Source organism: Lepidochelys kempii, chromosome 12, assembly GCF_965140285.1.
Source record: "Lepidochelys kempii isolate rLepKem1 chromosome 12, rLepKem1.hap1, whole genome shotgun sequence".
Classification (NCBI taxonomy): Eukaryota; Metazoa; Chordata; order Testudines; family Cheloniidae; genus Lepidochelys; species Lepidochelys kempii.
This window is the reverse complement of record NC_136391.1, coordinates 7,458,311-7,483,670: the sequence shown is the minus strand read 5'-3', so window position 1 is coordinate 7,483,670 and position 25,360 is coordinate 7,458,311. Positions and strand designations below refer to the sequence as shown.

At 52.6% G+C, this 25,360-nt stretch overlaps 1 protein-coding gene across 2 annotated transcripts in view; it reads left to right on the top strand.

Moving 5' to 3' along the window:
- ADGRG1 (adhesion G protein-coupled receptor G1) overlaps window positions 1–22,086 on the top strand; it is a 39,204-nt gene extending 17,118 nt beyond the window's left edge. Inside the window, exons 2-15 of one of the 2 annotated variants that reach the window (XM_073307411.2) lie at window positions 6,244–6,548; window positions 7,282–7,371; window positions 8,204–8,629; window positions 10,122–10,230; window positions 10,495–10,642; window positions 12,480–12,608; window positions 14,263–14,379; window positions 14,799–14,844; window positions 15,686–15,786; window positions 15,910–16,028; window positions 16,773–17,047; window positions 19,391–19,499; window positions 19,880–20,148; window positions 20,632–22,086. In XM_073307411.2, coding sequence (XP_073163512.1) covers window positions 7,332–7,371; window positions 8,204–8,629; window positions 10,122–10,230; window positions 10,495–10,642; window positions 12,480–12,608; window positions 14,263–14,379; window positions 14,799–14,844; window positions 15,686–15,786; window positions 15,910–16,028; window positions 16,773–17,047; window positions 19,391–19,499; window positions 19,880–20,148; window positions 20,632–20,759 — 2,016 coding nt within the window. In that variant the 5' untranslated portion in view covers window positions 6,244–6,548; window positions 7,282–7,331 and the 3' untranslated portion in view covers window positions 20,760–22,086. The remainder of the gene's footprint in view (window positions 1–6,243; window positions 6,549–7,281; window positions 7,372–8,203; window positions 8,630–10,121; window positions 10,231–10,494; window positions 10,643–12,479; window positions 12,609–14,262; window positions 14,380–14,798; window positions 14,845–15,685; window positions 15,787–15,909; window positions 16,029–16,772; window positions 17,048–19,390; window positions 19,500–19,879; window positions 20,149–20,631) is intronic. The other variant, XM_073307410.2, reaches the window with a different exon arrangement.
- The last annotated feature ends 3,274 nt before the right edge of the window (window positions 22,087–25,360 follow it).

Genomic DNA, 25,360 nt, shown 5'->3' with positions numbered 1-25,360 from the left:
ATGGAGAGAAGGAAATGGGCTTAATTCAGAGTGGAACAGAGCCTCCCCCACAGCCCCTTCTACTCCCCCAGGAGGCGGGCAGGCCAGCATTCCCTCATCAGACGCTACTTCAGAGCAGCTGTCAGGCCCTGTTGTCTCATTCCCTGGCCTGTCTGCCAGCTCCTTGGCTCACATGGTGCCAGACAGCATTGGGCAAAGCGAAGCTCACGCTGCGAGCCAGAGTTTCCGAAGAGCAGCTGCGCAGGGGCTCCAGTCACTTTGCTCTGCCGTGCTGATCAACACCCTAGTTTGTGGTGTGGTTAGACAAAGAAACTGCTCTAAAAATGAACACGCAGGGCCACGCAGCCTGGAGGTGGGGCCGTGGCTGCTGCAGGTGGAGGTAGCATTCAGGCAGGAAGCACCCACTCTGGCCTTCAAGCTAAGAGTGCTGGCCCATTGATGTAGCTGGGCTGGTGTAAGGAGGCATGTGGCACTGTTGGCACCCCCTGCTGGCATCTGAAGCTGTGAAGACCACTCCTCCTAGCACTGCATACTACCATCCCCTGGCGCGTTGTTTGCATAGCAGCTGTGACAGATAGGGCTCATAAACTAAGCTTGATCTGTGTTTGCATTGGAAACCTCCAGCCTCGGTTCTCACAGTGGGTTCTTCTGATCTTATTCAAATTGGGAACAGAAGCACGAGCTGTGCAGTTGGCCACGCTAGCAAAAACAGGGGCTGCTGAGCTGTCTGTCCCTGAAGCTGAAGTCACTAAGGGATGGCCAAGAGCATGTCTCATGACTTCCCCTACTCGGAGTTTTCTCTCTGGCCTAGCCAACCTCTGTTCCTCTTCCCTTTATTCCCCATTATCGTTATGCTGGATCTATGCTAACACACTGCAGCCACAGCACAATTGACTCAGACAGAAACCAGTACCTGAGCGCTGGGGTTAAAACCCAAAGACTCGGTTCCCATGAGCGCAGGCAGCTCTCACGCTTGGAGGAGTAACTCCGTGCTGCCTGCCAGAGGGCTGCCGGGCTCTGTGCAGAGCAGAGCGCATAGGGGCTGGCGATTGTAGGGGCTAGCGGTCGGGCTTTGGAAAGTAGCGGCTGCATCCCACACTCGGAGAATCCGCCGAGGTTTAAAATCCTGACTCAAGGGAGGTTTTTCCATTGATTTCACTGACACCAGGATTTCATCCAGAGAGTCTGATTCTAATTTCACTTTCAGGGGCTTTCCCTCAGTTTAATTTAGCTGATCCCAAGGGAGTTTTTACTGATTTACACCTGTGTATGCAAGAGCAGAATCACCCCCAGACGTTCGTAACAGCAGTAAAGAAAAATACACGTATGGTCTTGCTCCAGAGTTTTATACTAGTTCTGCAGCTGCACCTGGAAAGATGTAACCATGGAAGTGTGGCCTGGTATCCTGGGAAAGGAGCAGGTAACAAAGACACCCCAACTTTCCCGTGCAGGCAGGAGGGGGGGAAGGCATGAGCTGACATTTGAGGGGTGGGGGTGGGGAGAGTTTTGACCAGACTATTCAATTCTGAAAGCAGAAAATGGAATGTGGCCAGAGAGATTGTGCAGACAAGCTAGTACCGTGGGCAGGGCCTGTCTCTGTACATGCAAGTACAGTACCTGGCACAGCAGGGCCCGGATTCCTGAGTGGGCCTGTTAGGACTACGGCAATATAAATAATGAACAAAAGCTGTCACTTCCTTTGAGGGGGCCACGAACCCCGGCCCGCACACCCAGCTGAGTTGGTGTGTGGTATGTTTCTACTCTGACGTCCTGCTTCTCACTGTTCTCTTTCTCTCTCCCGCCTCCCCCCCGCACTCACCCCCTTGTGGGTGACACACCCACAGTGTTGCATGTTTGTGTGTTAGAACGTAAATGAGCCTGTGTTGGCTGGTTTTATTATCTGAGAGCAGTAGCGTGGGAAAGGCTGATATACAAGGGCAAAGAACTCGCTGTGAAATCCTCCAGCACTGGAGAAGCAGTAGGGTGGAGGAAGAAATCACAACCCTCGAAAGGGCAAACAGACTCCCTCTGCACTCACAAGTGATTGGTCAGCTAGTCCTGCTGGAAAGTTTGGTTAGTTGCTTTAGTGCTGTGAAGGTGCTGGGTTGACAACCCTTGAGACTGGAGTCCTCCCTTGTAGCCACAGAACAGGCACAAGGAGGGCAGTAGCGAGCTTCCCTCGCGCTCTCCCACCAGTCTCCACGGCTTCGCTGCTGAGAGAGCCTCCACGGGAACACCACTTATGGGAGAATGGGAATCACCGCACTGGATCAGATCAGTGATTCAACAAGGAACCTAAGAGCAGACCAGTGGAGAAGCCAGTCCAATATCCTGTCTCTATAGACATAGATACCTATGTCTATCCTGCAATATGAGGTGTGAATGCAGCTCCTCCAGACAGACTCTCATATGCACACTAGCATGGCTAAAAACAGCAATGTAGATGCAGCAGCGTGGGCTGGACAAGCACACTGGGGACCCTGGTTTTCTACTCACGTTGCTGAAACCCACGGTTCTAGTCTTCTGTTTGTAGCCATGATAGCGTGCGTGTATCTGCTGGAGCTGCCATCGCTGCTTTGATTTCATGGTAGACTTCTCCTCTGACAACGGCCAGTCCCACTTACTTCAGAGAAAGGTGCCAAAAACCCGCTATTGGAAAACTGTGGGCTAACCTGCCGAGAGGGGCAGTTACTGTCGGTTGTAGCACTGGGTTTTGGGATGGGGACACCTGTCCTTTAAGAGCTGGATCCAGACCAGTAGCTCTTTTTGCACATGTCCCTGAACAGCTGTCAGAACATTCTGTTCTTTCCTTCTGCTTGATTTCACCTCGTTATAATTTCAGCAGCACCGCGAATCAAAACGGGAGGAAGGAAAATGAGGAGCGAGCCAGGAATCAGATGTAATGCTGTAAAATGGTTATAGAAAAACAGCTGGGGCAGATATGCTGGCTATAGAAGTAGGGGTTGAACTCGAGCAGGGTTTCTCACCCTGTGAGGCACGACCCAAGATTGGGTCGCTAGAATGTATCAAAAGTTTGTGGGGCTGGCTGGGCTCAATTCCCCACTCTGGACATAGTGACCTGGTGCATGGGGTCTCGGTGCCACTCCAGTTTGCCCCAGCCACCCCTCCATCATGACGACACTGGGACAGCTGGGCCAAATTGGAGTGAGTGGTGCTGCAACCCCAGGCACCAGGTCACAACTCCACTTACACAATTATGGCCCCGCCAGGCCAAACCTGAGCCGCACTGCGACCCCAGAGGTCACAACACCCAGAGTGGAGAGCTGAGCCCAGGCAGCCCTGGGGGCCAAGAGCTGGGTGGGAGTGGCTGGTGTCACATTCTCTGATAAATGCTTGCACTCCAGTGTACCCCCAGCCTGCAGGACCTCCCAATGTACCACTCCCACACAGCTAAACCACCCCTCCTGGTCCCCAGCTGTTCTCCCACCACATCCCAGCCCCTTCTGCCCTGGATGCGGGGGAGGAAGAGGGCACTGAGTCATGGCAGGCCATCAAGGTTTACAAATGGGTCCTGAACCCAAGAAGGTTGAGAACTACTGAGCTAGAGTATGGATATTGCAACATGATGATTTGTTTCTACTGCTACTATAAATCCTAGGAGGGACATGAGGGAGGGTTACAGGTGATGGGCCCCCTGCCTGCTGGGCTTGCATGGGCAGACAGCGGATGCTGACCCATGTGCACACTGAATTCTCAAGATTCCTAGAGGTTAAATCCAGAAGGGACCATTACATCAGCTAGTCTGACTTCCTGTCTAGCACAGGTCAGATAATTTCTCTGAGCTACCCCTGTATCAAGCCCAGCAACTTGTGATTGGCTAAAGCACATCTTCCAGAAAGGCAGCTAGTCCAGACTTGAAAACATCAAGAAATGGCAAATTCACCACTTCCACTGATGGTTTATTCCAGTGGTTAATCACCGTCACTGTAAAGACATGCACTTTACTTCTAATTTGAATTAGTTTGACTTTAACCTCCAGGCAGCCATTGGTTCTTGCTCTGCCTTTCTCTGCTAGCTAAGAGAGCCCTTTATTACTCAGTATATTCTCTTCATGAAGGTACTTAGACACCGTAATTGAGTCACCTCTCGGTCTTCTTGTTGAAAAGATGACTAGACTGGACTCCAAGCCTCTCCTAGGCATTTTCACCAGCCCTCTCTTTTCTGTGACCCCTCCACTTTTTTCCAACATCCTGTTTAAAATGTTGCCCCCAGAACTGTACACAGTATTCCAGTATCTACCTCACCTCTTGTTCATATACCCAAGGCCTGCATTAGCCCCTATAGCCACAGCATTGCGCCAGGAGCTCATGTCGGTACAGTTCCATAGGTATGGCCTCTATGCTTTGTTCCCAGATGGAGGACCTTGCATTTGGTTGTATAAAGTACATTCTGTTTGAATTGGCCCAGCCTACCAAGCAATCTAGATTGCTACGTATGACTGCCCTGTTCTCATAATTTTTTTTAACCTCTTCACCAATTTTTCCATCATCTGCAAATTTTAATCAGCAGGGATTTTATATTTATTTCCAGGTCATTGATAAAATGGGATTAAGCCAAAAACATGATACTGAAGATCCGGCCTGTATTTATTCTCTCTATGGAAAGCCAACAGCGATAACCTCACCCTTGTCTCACAAAGACAAATTCCATGGTACTGATTCTTCTCTTCCTCACACCAGTGTAGATCAGGACTAACTCCACCGAAACTTATGGTGTTACCAGTTTTACTTCGGCGTCTCCATTGACTTCAAAAGAGTTACGCCTCACGTACACTGGTCTGGGAAGAATCAGGCCCCATGACTTCAGTTTAGTTCAGAGGGATTGATGGGCTCAGCATTGAGATACCTAGACCATCTAATCTCTAGTACCCTGATTTTCATTTGCACTCAGATCTTCTCTCTACTAAAAAGGGTCACGTTTGAACTCATAAGACATACTGGCAAAAGGCTCGTTCTGTCCGTATAGCTTATCCCAGTTCCCCAGGTGAAATAAGCAAGAATTTTTTGCTGGTATAGCTGCACTTATACTAAGTGCTTTTGCTGGCATAAAAAACCCCCCACACCACTGCGCAAGGTTATTACAAGCAGAATATTCTCCTGTAGACCAGGCCTCAGCCCCTTTACCCCACTCTCGTCGTTTAATGGGTCCTTAAAACTGGTGTTGGTGTAGATGTAACATGACTGCCAGGGTGGTGAATAAATGAGAATCAAGCCCTTGGTCACCGATTCGCAATGCAGCCCAGGTCAGTCGGGGTCAGCAGTTGTTACCAGCTGGTGTCCACTTGGTGGCCAATGTGAAATGAATTGGGCAGACCTAGCACAGTTCCAGTGGGTTTGGTACCGGACTGGCAGACTTTTCAGAAGAGATGACAAGGGTTGACTGGACGCTGGGGACCACGCTACCCCCCTTGCCCGTGGGGTAGTCCTGTTGATTCAGCAACGAGGCACCTGTTCTGCAATAAACTGAGGACTAGACCCCCCCAGGGCTCTCAATCCAGCACTTCCTATTAGCACTAACAAATGGAGCATTGCCTAAGTGCAGCAGAAATATTCCCTCGCTCTCCGTGTCCTCTGCATCGGCCGTGCTGGTGATGATGCACCGAGTCTCTCACTTTTTCCTCCCTTAATACAGTTGGTGTCGCTGAACCCAAAGTGGCTGATCACATAGGGCCAGATCCTCAGCTGGGGTAAATCAGCATAGTTCCACTGCTTTCAGCGGTGCTCCGACTTACAGCAGCAGAGGGGTGTCATGGGCCATTCCCAAAGGCTGTAAAGAGAGAAAATAAAACCCAAGAGAAAATAAATCTAAATGTGACTGGACATCACACTGGCTTCTGTTCGGTTTTGTTACTATTAACTCTGTTTAAAATAGGGGAATTCAAGATTCTTACGGTGCAGGAGCACCTCTCATGGCATTGCCATCATACACTATCCCAGAGCAGCCCCTTCTGCTGCGGTCACCCATTTTGTGTGGGAGGGTACTTGACCCTCCAGCCAGGTCCCTCTGGAGCTTCAACCTTTCTGGTTCATCAGTGTCCTAAATAATGCCCTTCACCCGTACTAAGACGCAGGCAGCAAACTAAGAAATCTGGGGTCTTACTTCAGTTCCAGTCTCTTCACCAAGTAACCTCAAACAAAACCACCACCAGCTTGCTCCTGCTGCTACGGGTTTGAGATTCCATGATCTATTCTGATTCCCCTTTGTCCTCCATCCTATTTTCAGGGCACCAACCCACACGGCCATTTCTCCCGTGTCGTGTCTCGCTCCCTAGGAACCCACCGCAGATGCTAATCTTGGCTCCTTCAGCTTGTTCCTCTCTTCTTTCCCTTATGGATACTTCTTCAGCCTCTCCATGCAGGAGAAAATTTCCACCCTCTGTCTCCCCTGGGCCTTCTCCTCAGGAGAAGAGGATGCAGAATCATCACCTTCTACGGCTCTGAACTCCTTCCTGTATAGAAACCATCCAGCTCCTTCCCAGCTGGGTCTGATCCAGAATTGAGCCTGACAGACCCTCCAGGTGCAACTAGGTGGGCTAATTAGGATCTCCAGATCCCCTTAACCCTTTGTGAGCCTGTGTGGGGTTTATACACCCCAACACTGGGCAATATTTTAAATGAAACAGGCAGAGGAATTTTGTTTAATAGTTATTTTAAAAGCTCCCTGCTTTGGATTCCTGGGAGGGAATGGGAGAGCAGCGAATCACAGGGCTAATCCAGCCTCCTCCAAGGATCAGCATCTTTCATTTCCCTCCCTCTATGAAACTCTTCCACTGGCCCCATAAAATTTCACTTGGCTATAGCAATCCATCACTCCCCCTAGTGCAGTGGTGGGCAACCTGTGGCCCGCACTGCTTGCCGCAGCGCCCATTGGCCAGGAATGGTGAACCATGGCCACTGGGAGCTGTGGGCGGCCATGCCTGCGGACAGTCGATGTAAATAAACTGTCTTGCGGCCCGCCAGCGGATTACCCTGATGGGCCACGGGTTGCCCGCCACTGCCCGAATGGCAGATGACAATAGAACAGTTGTGTCGAGCCTTCTTGCATGGATAGAGCTACCATTTTTTCTTCTCTCTGGTACTCACAAGAACACAATTCCTGGCATTTGCAGGTGTCCCACACCTAGCGTGGTAGCTCAACTCAGCCCATGCTGATGCAGAAAGAACTGCAGGCTTTTCAGTCTGTTCCAGGCCCTGAGCGGTGAAAAATTCCTGCAGTTCTCTAGACAAACTCACTCTGCCATTGTGTGCTTCTGTCCCTCAGGGTCAAAGTCTATCACTGAGGAACATCAAGAGCTGGGAAAGCCGCCCACGATGGATCGCCTCCTTCTGGCTCTGCTTCTCCTGTTGCAAGGTAATATGCTCCCTGGTTATTTCCTCACCTCTACGCTGGTCTATATGGCTTACAACAGCCGAGGTGGCAGGGATGTAGCATTATCAACCTTCTCCCCACCGCCAGTGCCAGGATAGTACCCGTTAGGAGGAAGCAGTCATGCCAGTATGGGTGGAGTGAGGTGGGGGCAGGAGGTACAGAGGGACTTTCCCTGTAATTAAGTTTCCTGAAAGACAGAGAGACCGTCATTGTGTTCCAAGATGGAATTCCCCTCTCCTTCCAGGACAGGCTAGAGGCATGTAGATGAATCAGGGCAGGAACAAGACTGGATGGACATGGAGAATGCGTTATTATCGTCTATGTTCCTCTTGTCTGATCAGCTCACCGGGGTGAAGTTAGAGTCCATTCAGAGGAAGGATGGGCCAGGCCTGAGCCTCAGGAGAGCTGGGTTCACATGCTTGATCTGCAAACACCTCCCTGGGTGACCATGGGCAGTCACTGAGTCTCTCTGGGCCTCACTTCCCCATCCATACCATGGGGATAACAGGCCTGCCCTGCCTCACAGGGGAGTGTGTGGCTGAAGACAGGAAAGACTGGGAGGCACTCAGACTCTATGTTAATGGGTTCTTACATGGCTCCCAAGATTTTCAGAGGAGGAGCTCTCTCTGTCTCTTGTAGACATGCAGCACCTATCACAATGGAGCCCCTGAGCCTTCCTGTGATCCATGTAATAAATAGTAGACAGCTGTGTTGTGTGAGGTCACCAAGGGGGATGAGTAACCTGGGGAACTCCTGGCGTACGGAGCCCCTCAGGCTGAGCTACACCTTACCGGGCGGGTTTTGTGTAACGCAGGGGTCAACGGAAGCAGCCGCCATGCCGAAGATTTCCGATTCTGTGGTGAAAGAAGACAAACGAAGAAAAGCCGTATCATTTATCAGATGCGGCCAGAGAACATCATCACCATCGAGAACAGTGCTGAGACGCTGCAAATAGCTGCGCCATTCCCAAACCTTGACAACCACACGTTACCGGAGAACTTGGGGAACTACCGCTTCTGCCTCTACTGGTACCAAAGGGACAGGATTTTCAACCTCACGTACGGCAGAAACAACTACACACTGAGTACCGAGGCGAACCCTTCCTTCGACTTTTCAAACCCAAGCGCACCGCAGAATAAAAGTGGGGTCCCTGTGCTTTCCAACGTGTCCTATGCCTACGGCAAAGGCCTGCGGAACACCTCCCTCAGCAGCGCTGCTGTTTACTTCTTCTCCATCCGTGGTACAGTTGAATCAACATGTTGAATGGGTTAGAGAGCTTGCAGCCTCTGAGCATGTTCAGGCTTGGAAGCTAAGCGGGGCTGGCTCTGTCTGCCCACCCGTGGATGGGAAGGTTCTGGGGAAACCGCTGAGGCACCATTAGGAGGTAGAGCAGGGCAGTTGGCTTCTCCACCAGTCGCTAATTCCATCGTTTTTCAAAAATGGCCACTAGTTTTGGGTTCCTCGTTTTTTGGGCACCCACATGCAGCGCTCTGGGGCCGATTTCCCCACGGTGTCGAAATCCCACCTCTCCCACTGACGAGAACCGGAGTTGTGGGTTCTCAGCACCTCTGGAAATCCAGCCCAAAGTTTCTCTGTGTAAGCACACAAAATAAGTGACCACTTTTGAAGATGTAGCTGCAAAGGTCCTGCATTTCACCGGATAATCCCTCATCTAGTCACAGTGTCCCACCTTTAATGGTCAGTTGTGCTGCCTTCAGCAGTGCCGGGGTCCTCAGGTCACAGCTGTATGGGGGGCCTTATAGGGATCCATCATGACACCAGCAACACTCCATCCTGTAGAACATCTGCACGGTTGGAGACCACTGAGATCAAGATGGAGCTCTGGGTGCTAGGACCTGCAGTGTCCATGGCTGCACATGGGTACTGGAGTGACCTCAGCTGCATTCTGGTTAGAGACATACAGAGTAAGAGGCGGGAGAGCAGGAGCATACATGCTCGAGATTGCACCTTGAGGTTCTCGGCCTGTGCAGATAGGTGCAAACTCATGTCATTCCTATGCTGGAGCTGCTGTAACCTAATGGCCTGCCAGACAATGGGGCAAAGCTATTGTCAAAGTATCCATTACCTGCTATTACCCTCAGCTAGCCCATTCCTTACAATTTGGTGCAGCCAGTTGGCTGTTCAGGAGCCCTCTGCAAACTTCAGCAAGCCAATCTCCTATGCAACTGAAGTCCAGAGGAATGAGACAGGCAAGAAATGCACCACCATGGGCTGTCTCCCCTCTCATGAGTCCTGGTGGATGCAAGAGGCTCAGGGATCACCTCATGTGAATTCTTCCTTTTGCATGGCTAGCCCCTGTGACTCGGCTCAAAAGGCCAGGTTTGTAAAGGTATTTAGGCACCAGAAGATGCCGAGAGGGGCTTCTGAGAATCCGCTGAGGTGCTTAATAGCTTTGAAAGTCTGGCCCCAAATGCCTTAAGCCGTACCCGTGCTCTGCTTGGCCATTCAAACCTACCCAGGCATGGCCATTGCAAACACCCCGCGTCTGGCTTGCCACTCACTCATGCTGATGTAAATCAGGAGTGGCTCCATTGAATTCAGACCAGTCCTCATCAGACCCATGATTGCCAATCAATTAATAATGCAGGTGCCTAAGAACACAGTATAAAGCACTCGCTGCCGGGGGGAGGGATGCTGCAGAAACCAGAATTGTCCCCTCTTCACAGAATTAATCACCGCGTTCTCTTTTCTTTCCACATCGACTGCTGAAGACATCAGCAAGGTGCATGCAATTGAAGAACAATTAAGGAATTTAGCAAACTTCATGAAGAATCCCAATAAACCCACTGGAAGACAGACCAATGCCAAAACACCATATGAGTGAGTACAGTATACAAACTATGTCCATCTCCTCCTCTCCCAGATCAGGCGCTTGCCATCACTGTCTGTACAGCCTCACATACCCGAGGATCCGTCTGGGGAGCTATGGTTTTCGGGAGAGGTGGGTCAGATGTAGGGCCTCCCAATCGCAGCAGTGGGTCCTCAAAACTCTCCTGTCACTTGCTGATGGTACAGCCCCTGCTTTGAGGCTCTCTTCCCTCCTACCCTCTCTAGATCCATGCTCTGTTCCTTCTTCCCCAAAAGGAGACTTCTGCATTTGGAATCGGACCTGGGACAGGTGGTGTTTGAAGGGGAGAGCGAGACTTTTGGGACGAGTATGGTGCGTGCAACTGTTTTGAAGATAGGACCCAGCAAAGCCTCTCAGGATCTGCCCTTCGTGTCTGAACTGGAGGTGAGTGCAGGTGTGCCAGGGGTCCAGGCTCTTTTTCCCATAGTCACAAAGTCATGACAATAGAGTTCAAGGCCAGAAGGGACCACCAGATCATCTAGTCTGACCTCCTGTACAGTATAGGCCACCAACACCTACACACTAAACCCAACAACTGGAACAAGACCCAAGTATTACAGCCTAAAGGAGACTAGCCTATTGTGTGCGACAGGCAGAGAACAGCAGGGACCGAGGTGCACGAATGCCTGGGGACAGTGGGGAAATGATGAAGAGAGAGACCTTCAAATGATCCTGACAAGCGACCTGCGCCCCATGCTGCAGAGGAAGGTGAAAAACTCTCCAGGTCACTGCCCATCTGAGCTGGGAGACAGTTCCTCCTCAAAGCCCCATATGGCAGTGATCAGTTAGACCCTGAGCATGTGAGCAAGAACCAGCCAGCCCAGCACCCGAGAGAGAGGACGCTCAGGATCACCTCAGCTCACCGGCCACCCCCATTCAATGTCCCACCTCCATCCCTGAGGCTTCAGAGGAAGCAGACAAAAAAATGACCTGGTGGCAAGGGGAACCCTCCCTCCCTGATGCCTGCCACTGACCAGCTGAAGCCCCGAAGGGCTTGAGCTTTATTTTACATAAGAACAGACAGTACAGGTTCCATGCCAGCCATCCCTTCCCCCAAATCCAGGGGGTGTCTGTTCCCTACGGGTCTCTTACCTGAAAGTCATGCCCTGCTTCTGGGCTTCCCACAGGAGTTGATCTGCTGCCTGCAGCTCTTTCTGATGGCTCCATACCCAGCTGGCCTGCCTGCTGGCTTCTGTAATCGCCTCATCCCAAGCTGATCAGTCACAGGCTGGGTCCTGCTCCTCTTAATGGCCCAGCCCTCCGGTGACAGATTGAAATGACCTGCAGGGCCTAGAGCAGGGACCCCAGACCAACCAGAGCGTTTGCAGAACCTCTTGATGCACTTGGCATGTTTCCAGGTTGTGCCTTGTTCTCCGTGGAATCTTTTCAGGTCATGGTCCTGGGTTGGTCTTTGCAGCATTACGGTTTGCAACGTAGAGGGGACCCGACTCCTTCCCATAACCAGGGTAACCTGGGACGTGTCTGGTTACAGCGTGTAGTTAAAGGGATGCCCTCACCCCGAAAAAATCAGACTTCTGTTCTTTGTACCGATTGCAAGGGAAATCTCCTTGTCGCTCTGGTTTCACTTTCTTCCCTTGGTGCCTTAGTCAGCACTTGGTGGAGTCCCAGGCTCTGACTAGTCGCACTTCCCATCTCCTGAGGGTGATCAGAGGAGCCCCCTGCCCTCACGCCCCAGGAGAGCTCGCTGGCAGGCTCGCGCCCTTGCGAGGGCAGCCAGGAGGGAACCTCCTTTCCTTGAGACTCCTGCATGGGGAGCCCGGCTCCGCCCTTCTGGCATGAGGCTGGGGAACAGCGGGAGGCAGGGTAGGTAGAGGACCCCGCCTTTCGAGCCCAGGGAGGAGCGTCGAGGGGGTGAGGCTTCATCTCAGTGCTGCTGCTGAAGAGAGGGAACAGCCAACCCGGCAAAACTACTGGAATAGAAACGTTCTTAACTTGAGTTGCTGGCGTCCCTTTAATACCCAGCCCGGTGCTGTCCACACTAGAAACCAGAGCAGTGATGCATATGGGTCCCTGGCCTGGGCTAGACGGCAGTCAGATCCTCAGCTGGGGTAAATCAGCCTAGCTCTGTTGATGCCGATTTACCCCAGTGGATAATCTGGTGCGTGTGTAGCCAGAGCCCGAGGCTTTCCCTAGCGTCCTCCCCGAACTCACCGCATCCTCCGGCCACTCTTCGAGGGCTCTACTGGGCTTTGTTTTGCAGGTGGGCAGAGAGGTCCATGGGTTTGCGGTGAATCTGCCGAGGATCCTCTTTGCACAGGCGAAGGGCAGGAAGAAGAACACTGAGAGTCGAGTGCTCCTGATGGATATCAACAGCCAGGCCCTTTTCCAGGTAACGACCGGGCTCAGGGATGGGAATGAATTTGGTGCGCGGGTGTAGTAAGCGAGGGGCTAATAGTGCTGGGCAGCGCTGGGCCAAGTTTGGTTGGGAGCAGCTGCTACGAATGCCGAAGATACGTGCTGCCCACAACTCTGCCAGGGCCGCTTGAGAGCATCCCCGCTGCCGGTCCTGCCCTGCTCCCTCGGTCTGCCAAACATCGTGAAACCTGGCCTGCCGTGCAACCTCCTGCTCAGCCAAGTTTGGCTGGTATCCAGCTCTGACCCCCGACCCACAGCACCCCCTGCTATGCCAGCCTGGCCCCCCTGCCCATGCCCCTTCCCCCGACTCACAACACCCCCTGCTATGCCAGCCCTGCCAATGCCCCTCCCCCCGACCCACAGCACCCCCTGCTATGCCAGCCTGGCCCCCCTGCTCATGCCCCTTCCCCCCGACTCACAGCACCCCCTGCTGTGCCAGCCCTGCCAATGCCCCTCCCCCAGACTCACAGCACCTCCTGCTGTGCCAGCCCTGGCCCCCTGCCCTGCCAATGCCCCTGCCCCCGACCCACAGCACCTGCTGCTTTGCCAGCCCTGGCCCCCTGCCCTGCCAATGCCCCTGCCCCCCGACTCACAGCACCCCCTGCTATGCCAGACCTGCCAATGCCCCTCCCCCCCGACTCACAGCACCCCCTGCTATGCCAGACCTGAGCCCATGCCCAGCCCTGCCAATCCCCCTCCACCCCAACTCACAGCACCCCCTACTATGCCAGCCCTGCCAGTGCCCCTCTCCCCGACTCTCAGCACCCCCTGCTGTGCCAGCCCTGGCCCCCTGCCCAGCCCTGCCAATGCCCCTGCCCCGACTCTCAGCACCCCCTGCTATGCCAGCCCTGCCAGTGCCCCTCCGCGACTCTCAGCACCCCCTGCTCTCCCAGCCCAGAGGCTCCCCTGAGCTGATGCTGCCTATCTGAACTGTACCTGGTGGCCCAGTGTCCTGTGTGAACAGATTGAGTAGGATGAGACCCCAGAGGTTATTTTTGCTGTGTGCCTTTAGCCAAGCTCCCATTTCCAGAGGAGCCAGGCCGGCGTACTCACAGTCCCCTCCCCACCCCCACCGGGAAACGCTGCGGACCCATCATAGACACGCACCGGGACAGTGCTAGGAGGGTCCCAAAATTCAGGTTCCTGCCAAAGCTCTGCCCGTTGCGATCTCCCTTTGTGCCTAGTGACTGCAGCTCAAACCAGTTCCTGGCTGGGCTCCGGAAGAAATGCCCCCTTGCCCCAGCAGGGTATTGTACAGCTAGGGGCAGTATGGAAGGTGGCACCTTCCCCTGAAGTATCGGACTGCAGCTCCTCTCAGCGTCAAGACACCGGAGCAGCTGGACCATTGGCGGTTGTGATCTGGCCTTTGCCACGGTACATAGGAGGCCACCCGGTGCCCTGATGCCCTCCCGCAGAGGACTGTGACAGCGACAAGGCACAACCTGAGGAAAGGCTGCGGCGGCTCCTGTCGCTTGTGTGCGCAGACCCTCTTTGGGTTTGTATTGTCTGCTGAGGAAGGTGACAAGGAAGCTCTCTGGCTCGGAGATCTCCAGGGGTTTTATAGCAGCGTGGTGTCCGGCAGCTGTCACTCTCCCACGCTGGCATCACGGTCTTTCCATCTCTTTCAGGACCAGAACGGCAGCAGGGTGCTCGGTGAAAAGGTGATTGGCATCACTGTGGGGAACACCCCCGTATCAGGCCTCCCCCAGGACGTGGTCCTCAAATTCTTTCATGACCAGCTACCGGTAGGTGTGAGAAACGGCCTCATTCAAATGAGTCTGTCCAGACCGGGGAGGAGGGGGCGGAAGCTGGGACTTCTGCCAGCTCAGCTTCTGCCTCGTCTCTGTCGCCCCATCCTCTCTAGGGGATGCCCTTCCAAAAAACGTAACTCAGGACAACTAGCCACTTCCAGGCGACACAACCAGTGTCCTTGATCTTTCCCTGTTGCTGGGAGCAGCCTCCCTGTTGAAAAAGGAGGTGACGCCCTGGAGTGCTGGGGAGAGAATGATCTTTGTTTCCTGGCTCCAGTCACATGACAAGGGCCAGAGTTTCTTTTCTCCTCCTGCCCCATCTTTCCCTTGATCTGCCCCTCAGCCAAACTTGCCTGCCCCGTGAATAACCCAGAGAGGGTCCTGCGTCACCACCCATGTTCTTGTCCTTTCAGAGGAACGTGACTCCACGGTGCGTGTTCTGGGACGTGGACTCCAGTCGTGAGTATCTCAGAGAGAGCAGGCTGTTTTGCAGGGCCCTGGGTCTCCCCCAGGTCACTTACACCTGTGCAGTGGGGGAGTGCAGTGCTACCCTCCCAATTTGACAGTACCTTTATGCTGGCTTTGCACAGGTGTGAGGACTCAAGGTGCGGGGCAGGTGGGAACCAGACCTCTAGCCTAGCTGCCCAAGGAAGGGACTGAGCATCAATCACTTTACAACCTGACACATGGGACTGGATTGTCCTTGATATTTTAACTCTTGTAGAGACAAACTCTTGGCCACGTCCAGCTCTCACTGGAGTGGATGAAAAGACTCCCGTTTACCGTGGACCATGGCCCAGCGCATGGTTAGTGGCTGGATACACATCCATCCCTTTTCCATCAGTGGAAGATGATCAGTTTTCACTCTGTCCTTCTCCAATCTGTGTCACTCATCCCAGCTCCCTGTGACTTCCCCTTTTCAGCCTCAACGGGGCTTGCTTTGACTGCCTCCCCTCATCTGTAAATCCTGCCATTCCTCTAATGCCAGGGATACAGCCCCTAGATCTCTATGCATGGCTAGATCTCAGGCGGTTCCCCCACGGATATCCCAAAGAATCTGTCCCAGGCTCTGCTCCCCACGCAGATATGGGTGGGGGTGATTTCGGGTGCTAGGAGTCCCCAGTATAGCAGTGCTGCCATGTGGTCTGTAAGGAAGTCACTGGGCCCCATTGCAAAGCACTCTCTCATTCTCTCACCTGCTTGCAGACACCGTGGGTCAAAGACTTTCTGTGAACATTGACTTGGGCTGAGTGTGTGACAGTCCCACCCACAACAGGAAACACTGCTTTTCTCTTTGCAGATGGCCACGGCAGCTGGAAAAGTGATGGCTGTGAAACAGAGACGGGTAATAACCAGACGGTCTGCCGTTGCAACCACCTCACCTATTTTGCTGTGCTGATGGTGGGTACCAGCTCCCACTCGAGCTCTCTGCATCCTCACTGCGTGGTCTCTGTGGTGATGGGTAAAGCTCTCAGCTCTTGCCCAGCGTGGCTCTAACACCTCCCCTGTCCTCTCCATTCTCAGATGTCCTCTCCGGGGATAGATTACATCCACAAGAAGTACCTAACGATTATCACCTACATTGGCTGCATTATCTCAGCTGTGGCTTCCCTCTTCACCATCATCCTCTTCTGCTGCTCCAGGTACAGTACTATGGTTCGGGGCAGGGGATTAGCTAGCAGCCTGTAACTCGTGCTCATGCTGACCAGTTTGCTTCCCCATGCAGGCAGCATCCCCCTCGGCTGCCATTACACACAGATTGGCCAAGATTTTTCTAAAGGGACTTGTGATTTTGAGGGTCCACCATGAGACACCTGAAAGGGGCCTGATATTCAGGAAGTTCTGAGCACCCTCCCCCCGACCTAGAAACCAGACCCCTTTATAAGGTCTCCAGATGGGCCCCCAGAACCACCTATCATTTTTAATAATCTTGACCGCCATCTTGGTCTTTAGCACTAATGCAGCGAGCATGGGCATGCACAGATCTTTAGCAGTGTGTTAACAAGGGGTTGACGCAGACTACAAGAGGCTTCCTTTGAGAAATTAGGCTGTATGCAATGGCCAAACCTGTCGCCTACACACATGCTTCAAAGGCCAGATGAGATGTAGCTTCCCAGTGGAACAAGGGGACCAGGATCGCTCACCTGTTGCAGTTACCGGTGGCTCAGTAAGTTCACCCATCTCAGCCATCAGCTGGCTATGGCCATGTGGAATAGGCACTGGGCTCACGATCTCCTGTTGTTAAGACACAGATCTCTTGTGTGTCTCCGGTTAGTGTGAACTGCTTGAATCAAAGCACTGGGACCCCATCGTGGGCTTTTGTGGATGCTGGGTCTGGGACTCCCAGACACGATCAGGAGTGAAGTCTCTTCCTCTGCCTTTCCCAGGAGGAAGCACAGAGACAGCACCATAAACATCTACATTCACATGAACCTGCTGGGGGCCATCTTCCTGCTGGATGTGAGCTTCCTCATCACTGAGCACTTGGCCTCCATCGGCAGCGAGGCGGCCTGCAAAGCCGGCGGCATGTTCCTGCACCTATCTCTGCTGTGCTGCCTGACCTGGATGGGCATTGAGGGCTACAATCTCTACAGGCTGGTGGTGGAGGTCTTCAACACCTACGTGGAGCACTTCATTCTCAAGCTCTGCGCGGTGGGCTGGGGTGAGTATGAAAGGAGGCCCAGATGGCCCTGAGAACTCCAGGCCTCTGCGCCCCTAGAAGACTTTCCTCTCACAAGGATAAGAGGATGATTTGCTCACCGTCCATAAGTACCGACACGTGGAAGAGATTTCTGAGGGCAGAGGCTGTTTAATCTAGCAGGCAAAGGCGTAAGACGAACCAATGTCTGGAAACTAAAGGTAGAGAAATTCAGGGTAGAGATCAGTCCCCTCACTGTTCAGAATTGTGCCTAAAGCATTGGCGGCAATGGTATCTCCATCACTAAGGCTTTTAAGTCAAGACTGGCTGTCTCTGTAAAAAATACACGGTCACTCAAACACCAGTTATGGGCAGGAGGCACTGGGTGAACGTCTCTGGCCTGTGCTGTGCAGCAAGTCACACTAGATGATCTCAAAAAGAACAGGAGGAGTTGTGGCACCTTAGAGACTAACAAATTTATTAGAGCATAAGCTTTCGTCATCTACAGCTCACTTCATCGGATGCATAGAATGGAACACATAGTAAGAGATTGATATACATACACACTGTGACAAAGCTCTGTCCTTGCCTCCGTGGGTCCCGCGTTTCCTGGCGGATTTCGCTAGCCTCAGAGGCTCACTGTGACCCTCCACGTAACCCTTCTTTCTCTAGAGACAAGGGTCACAGTCTACTGAGCCATTTTCATCATAAGCCAGCAAGGGAGGTGAGGAGAAGTTATCCTTCCTTGCACAGTCTCTGTTGTCTCCCAGTCTCAGTGATTAATCAGGGGGCAAAGGTGTGTGTGTGTGTGGGGGGAGCCCGGGCCCACCCTCCACTCCGGGCTCCAGCCCAGGGACCCTAATAGTATCAGCTATGGTAGCTTTTAGAAACATGGCATGTACAATTCCCTGGGCTACTTCCCCACAGCAGCCCTCACTTCCTCAAACTCCACCCTTACCTCAGGGCCTCCTTCCTTGTGCCTGATATGGTGTGTACTGCTCAGCCTCTCCAACAGCACAGCTTCCTCCCACAGCTCCTGACATACACACCCACCTGACTGACTGGGAGGCTTTTAACTAGTTTCAGCCAGCCCCTGATTGGCTTCAGATGTCCCAATCAACCTAGCCTTCTCCCTGCCTTCTGGAAAGTTCTTAATTGGCCCCAGGTGTCTTAATTGACCTGGAGCAGCTCAGGGATTTGTTTAGCCTGGAGCTAATATATCTATCTCCCACTACTTTTCTATAGCCATCTGGCCTTGCCCCGTCACAACACACATACAGATAAGTTGGAAGTTACCATACAAACTGTGAGAGGCTAATTAGTTAAGATGAGCTATTCTCAGCAGGAGAAAAAAACTTTTGTAGTGATAATCAGGATGGCCCATTTAGACAGTTGACAAGAAAGTGTGAGGATACTTAACATGGGGAAATAGATTCAATATGACAGGTTTCAGAGTAACAGCCGTGTTAGTCTGTATTCGCAAAAAGAAAAGGAGTACTTGTGGCACCTTAGAGACTAACCAATTTATTTGAGCATGAGCTTTCGTGAGCTACAGCTCACTTCATCGGATGCATACCGTGGAAACTGCAGCAGACTTTATATACACACAGAGATCATAAAACAATACCTCCTCCCACCCCACTGTCCTGCTGGTAATAGCTTATCTAAAGTGATCATCAAGTTGGGCCATTTCCAGCACAAATCCAGGTTTTCTCACCCTCCACCCCCCCACACACAAACTCACTCTCCTGCTGGTAATAGCCCATCCAAAGTGACAACTCTCTACACAATGTGCATGATAATCATGACCCAGCCACTTCCAGTCTCTCTTCACACCCAAGTTAATGGTATCTAGTTTGCCTATTAATTCAAGCTCAGCAGTTTCTCACTGGAGTCTGTTTTTGAAGCTTTTCTGTTGCAAAATTGCCACCCTAGATACCATTAACTTGGATTTGAATCGAGCCTGGGAGTTCCATTCTATGCATCCGATGAAGTGAGCTGTAGCTCACGAAAGCTTATGCTCAGATAAATTTGTTGGTCTCTAAGGTGCCACAAGTCCTCCTGTTCTTTTTGCAGATACAGACTAACATGGCTGCTACTCTGAAACCTGTCATAGATGATCACAGTGGTCCCTTCTGGCCTCAACACCAATGAACCTATGAGCAGTGTGGACATGAGGACCCAAAGCTGTACCCAACCATCCCTGTTCAATGCACTGTCCTCAGTCCACCGCTAGGGTGACAAAGGGTATGGGAGAACAACATGGTCAATTCCTTAGGAGTAGAAAGGATGAGCTCCTTTTTCAGGGACCTGCAAAGAGAGGAATTGGGGCGAGGGAAACTACCTAATGCTGTTCTCTGCATCCAGGGCTTCCCATCTTTATCGTGGGTGTGATCTTCCTGGCGGATCAGACAAATTATGGACCATTCCACATTGAAGTATTTGAATCCCTTGAGAAATCCACCAATGCAACCATGTGAGTAATTGGAATGGCATCACCATGTTCTGGTTATACCACGGCTAGCCGTGCCTCCTCCCATGAGTCAGTTTCACACAGCGTGGACCCTGGATCATACCAACAGATTATATCCCCTCTGCTGGGGTTTTCCCGAAACCTTTTCTTCCTCCCGCTGCTCAGTCCATCCAGATCCCCAGCTGGCATAAATCAGCAAAGCCCTCGTGACTTCAGTGGAGCTGTACAGCTTTACATCAGCTGGGAGACCGGCCTCCATGTTTAACTCTGGGCTGGAGGCCGAATGTGCCAGTGGGTTCCCCCGAGCTCTCCGATCAGACCTTCAGCCCCTTTTAACCTAGAGGATTATGGACCTGAACTATCTGCCTTTCTCCTCCCTCCAGATGCTGGATCACAGCCCCCCTGATCCATAACATAGTCAACCTGGGCATCTTCAACCTGGTGTTCCTCTTCAACTTGGTGATGCTGGGAGCCATGGTGTGGGAGATCCGCAGGCAGAGGAAGAGAGGCCACAAGCTTAAGCACACCCTGGTGCTCCTGGGGCTGAGCCTCGTGCTGGGCATCCCCTGGGCACTGGCGTTCTTCTCCTTTTCCTCGGGATCGTTCCAGCTCGTCGTCATCTACCTCTTCACCATCATCAACACTTTGCAAGGTGAGCGCGCAGGGCCGGGCGCACTCTCCCCATCTCGCCCTCTCCCGGCGACGTGCCGTCACCCCGGGGCGAGGTTCGGGGGTAAATGGCGCAGGCGTCTGGAGTCTCTCTGAGGAGCAGCTGATGAGGCTCTGACACAACCCTGTGCCCTATTCCTCACCATGGGGGAGAGGCTCCCCTCCGTACTAGAGCGTGCCTCGCTGTGTGTAGGGATCTCTCCTGCAGGGCCCTGGGATTTTCTGTGCGTTAGCACCCAGTGGCCACACGAGGGTACCACCAGCTAAGGTTCGAGACACTGCTCTACTATGTGGGCACCGTGATGGATCCGAGACCCCGCTAGCTCAGTTCTTCTGCCGTATAGTTAAAGGGCAGGAGTGATGGGATGCGGGGCCAGCCTCCCCCTGCAGTCAGGGGACCCATTGTCCTGCTCTCTGCATTGCCCCTGCCCAGTGAGCGCTCACCCATTTCTCCCTTCTCTTGCAGGCTTCCTCATCTTCCTCTGGTACTGGACAATGGTGCTGCAGGTCAGAAAGTTGAAGTCCTACCCCTCACCGAATAGCTCTGACAGCACCACGTTGCCGTTCAGCACCAGCCGCAACAGCGCAGACTGAATCTCCTGCTTTCTCTGGTCACAGCTGGGACGGTCTCTGCCCTGTGAGTCAAGAACCAGGCGTCGCACTCCCAGAGGGGAGGTGGAGGCATCGCATTTGTCTGATGCTCCTGCTTTGCTACACGCGGCCACGTATAATCACAAGAAATGTAGAGAAATTCACGCACGTACACCCAGACACTCTGAACCGGGAGCTGCCGGCATGGAGTCTGTTGTTCGCTAAGACCACGGCAGCAGCTCGGTTTCTCTCTGCACATTCCCTTCTGGATCTCTCGGGTCCAGCCCTGCCTGGTTCCCAGCAGCATTAAACACCAGTCTTGTAGCACATGCATACCCCTGGGCTCCCAGGTAGATCACCCCTTCAGTATAAACGTCACTGGAAAAGACAGAGAGTGTTATAAGCCAGCAAGGGCTGCAGCCTTCTCTGATGGGGAATCATGGACCTAGTCTATTTCACGCTCCTGTTACATCTCTATCCACATCACAGCCTAGAGAAAGGGCAGGGAAGAGCCTGGTATCCACCTCTCCCAGGGCTCCAGTCACATCAGGCAGCTGCCAAGTGAAACCACAAGGGCAGAGGAGAGATTGGGCAACGGTAAAGGTTTCATTTTCTTCAGAATGCAGGACAGGCCCATGAGCATCTCTGGCGGGTCCAGACTGGATCAGGCAAAGAGCTTGCCTTCCTCTGTAGCATGGGGCACGAGTCACTTGCTGGAGGAGTCTCTGCTCCTTGAAGTCTTTAAACCATGATTTGAGGACTTCAATAGCTCAGACATAGGTGAGAGGTTTATCGCAGGAGTGGGTGGGTGAGATTCTGTGGCCTGCGTTGTGCAGGAGGTCAGACTAGATGATCATAATGGTCCCTTCTGACCTTTGTATCTGTGTATCCAGACAAACACTGTGGAGTAGGCATGTGTGGGTTATATGCATCTTAGGTAACAAGGCCTGGGGGGTGCTATCACCCCTCCTGCCCAATGTGTGTGGCGTGCTTCTGGGGGAGAGTTTGCTAGGGCTCGGTTCTCCTCTCACACTGATGTAATTAATGGGCTTTCAGGGTAAGGCACCCAACTCTGACTGCAAGTCAATGGGGGTTGGGCATCTCAACCCAGCTGTGCTGTAGGAAATCTCCCGCATTGTCTGTAGGTCACAATGCAGGGTCACTTCCCCAAGGGGTTTGCCTGGTGGAGGTGGGTGGCCATGGATGGATTTTTGCACACGCACCTTGAACCCGATGGAAAAGTGCATTTTTTGCCAGCCTAACAGGAATCAATAATCTGTCTAACTGCTGAGAGAGCCCTCGCGCCCGAAATAAAATATTACATGGCGAATGTGTCTAGTTTTCGATGGTGTCAAATCTGATTTCTGCGTATTACAGCATTCCCACTCCACTGCAGTCTGTCACTGGGACTTTATTCTCTACTTGATCACTGTTGGGCCTTTATTCTCTACTTGATTCCTGTTGTATTTTAGGGAGAGATTTTCAACGGTGCACATGGCAGGTAGGCACTGAAAGGCAATGGGAATTAGGACCCAAGTTGTCAAAGAGATTTAGGCACCTCACGCCCAAAGATTTCCATGGGGCACCTTTTGAGGAGCAAGGCCTGTGTAATCCCATCTTGCACAAGAGAACTGCCACGGACTCTTACAGTTCCCGCAGTGTGTCATGGTACCAGTGGGCTCCTTTTTCCTGAAGAGCTCGGCATGCTTTCCAGCCCTTGAACTAAGCTTCACAACACTCTTGGGAGACACGTTTGCACAAGAAGCTGGGGAAACTCAGGGGTTAAGCAAGTTGTCTATGTGGTAACAGAGCTTCCCAGCCCATGTCTTGGCCACAAGGCCGGTCTTCCTCCCAAGAGCCAGAGTCTCCTCTCAGTCACCTTTACACAGCACTTGGAGAGTCATCACTGGCCCGACTGTAAATGCTAGGTATAAAATACTGAGATCACCACAACGAACATGCTTCAGCATGGAAAAGGCCAAGGGCTTCTCATTGAAAAAGAGGAGCAACCCACAGTGGAAGAAAACACACTCCGGGGTGCCGGGATGCATTATAAGCATTTGTATTGCCACTTCTTTGGAGAGAGTTGCTCACGAGCCATCCCCATGAGTGGTCCTAGCTACGTAGCAATAAAGACGCGTCTGCCCTCCCTGCCCAGACGTCTGTAGGAGGAAGGATGCGTAACGGGTGTATCTGGCCTACGCTTGGGCTCTTTTCGTTCAATTCAATAAATTATGCGGGTCACCCCAGCCAAGTGCCAGGATGACCCTTAGGCCCCAGTCTGTGGCATCACAAACGGCAGCAAAAAGTCACGTCCAAAAAAGTTTTTACATGATTTTGCATCTGCCTCCCACTGGAGAGCCTCATTGTGCACATTCCCATGCATAGGCCACTGTGCAGACGAAAGACAAACACATGCGTGCGTGTTGGTTAATAGCCAGGGCCTATTGGGGACGTGCAGAAGGCTGCCACCCCAAAAGAAATGATACATTACATTGCAGAGAGGTCTTGTGGCCGAGCGTCTAGTGTGCTGGGACTCGGAGCTAAATTTGAGTCCCAGCGCTGCTGCTAAATGGCCTTAGGCAAGGCACCTCTGTGCCTCAGTTTCCCCAGCTGAAACATGGAGGCAAGGATGCTGACCTCCTTTGTGATCCATGGCTGAAAAGTGCGAGGTAAAATTGTGGTGTTCGTGTGTGTGAAAAATTGAGAGCGATCGTGCCATTAGGCACATACACACAGGGGCAGAGTTAAGGTGATCCCTGCAGGTCTGCCATTACCATTTCCCAGCATTTACGTGCTGAGCCCTGAAACTGTCGCGTTCTCTTCATATTGTTTCTGGTGAGCATTTAGCAAAGGCTCCACTGCGAACACTCGCCCAGAAACATGGCAGGGAGTGGTGCTTCGCTGTTACCATCATTTCCTTCTTGCGCCAGTCTCCCAGGTACCACCTCAGCTCATGCCTGAGGCTCATTAGTGGGATTCCCAGGCCAGGCCCGGTACCAAGTGATTACGTCAGTTAATTTATTAGCTTCACACACAACTGGCTTAGGAGGCTGAATTACAGCCCTGTGATTAAATGTGGAAAAACTGAACTCAGTAAAAATGTGGGGGTCATGCACAAGCCAATTATTAGTCTATATTGGTCTCACTGTAGTGTCTATGGCTCGTTATGGGCTCGCTGTGCTGGATGCTGTACAAACGCCAAATGGGGGTTCCTGCCCCACAGAGCTTACCCTCGAAGCTGAAGGTTGCATGCCCAGCTGCCTTGACTCCCTTATTTCACCCAGGATCGTGTTGCTTTGGCTGGCGTGGAATGAGCCCCAGCAGGTGCCAGCACATCGTCCCATAGCTGCCCGGGCTCTGGGAGCGCTCACCGGAGTGTCTCCGGTGCCGCGAGGCACCATCGCCGAGATGACACCCCGGGAGCACAGCTGTTGCGCAGGTGTCATTTTTTTCCCCCACTGCTACGTTTGTTTAGGGTTCTGGGTGCCCAGAACCGTCGCGCTTGCTCCCACAAGGGGGCAGTTGTACACCTGCACTCACGGGGTAATGGCACGTGCAAAAGGAGGGCAAGATGAGCAGCTCCTACATCTGATTTACATTGGCAGGCGTTCTGACCGATGGCAAATTACACAGTACGGAATCCTGGAACCGCAACAAGCGACAGACACAACACCACCACACACACGCAAACAGGAAGAGCGGTCTATGCAAACCCCGCCCGAACCTGAGAGAGCTCTGTGGCACAAGCCTTCTTGAGCAAGGAGGCAGAAATACTCCAGCTGACGGTGTTGTTATGAAGGCGGGGGGCCACGGGCTGTCAAATAAATACGGAGGGGCTTTCTCCCGGAGGGAAACGTACGTATCCAAGCAACATGGAGAAGAGACAACGCAGCGAGTTTCGAACTAGGTGGGAAAAATTCTTTTAGCCTAGAAAGGGTTGTTTCGTTCGTGGCGGTGGGCCAAATGATTGGCATGCCAGTGTGTGCGTGGAATCTCTGAATGATCAAATGCCCCCCCCCCAACTGCAGAGAACTGCACCCCCCCCAGCAGATCACCCCCTTCCAGCACGGTGCGGGGCAGAAGCCTCAGTTTCCTTATCTACTCGTCTGCTGCTCCCGCCATACTCCAACATTTTTCTGGGGGGCAGCGACTTAGGCTCCCAGCTTAGTCACCTACAGATCTACCCCTTCCAGGCCCTTGGGTCAAAGCAAGTCTTAAGCAACATAGCCATAAACACTTCCCTTTCCTCTAGGGAGATCTGTAGGGACCCACCCCTGGACTTATCACCTTTATCTTTCACAGGGTGCAACCTACGAGCCTGCTTTCTTTGCCTGTCCCCTTGCAACTGAGCTGGGCTCTTCTTTTCCAGCCGCTCCCTGGAATCCCGTTTCCAGCCCCAGGTGTCTTTCTTTGGGCGAGCTGGGCCTTCAGTAGCCCATTAGCCCCTTCCTCGCTTGCACAGAAGCTTGTAGGCCCCATTATTCTAGGTCCCTTGAATCTTGTTAGCAGCCTAAGCACTGAACCATATTTCCTCTCTAAAATCTGGCCTCATGTTTATTCCTAACCCCTCCCTGATGCTCCAGGGATGGGAAAGGGCGAAT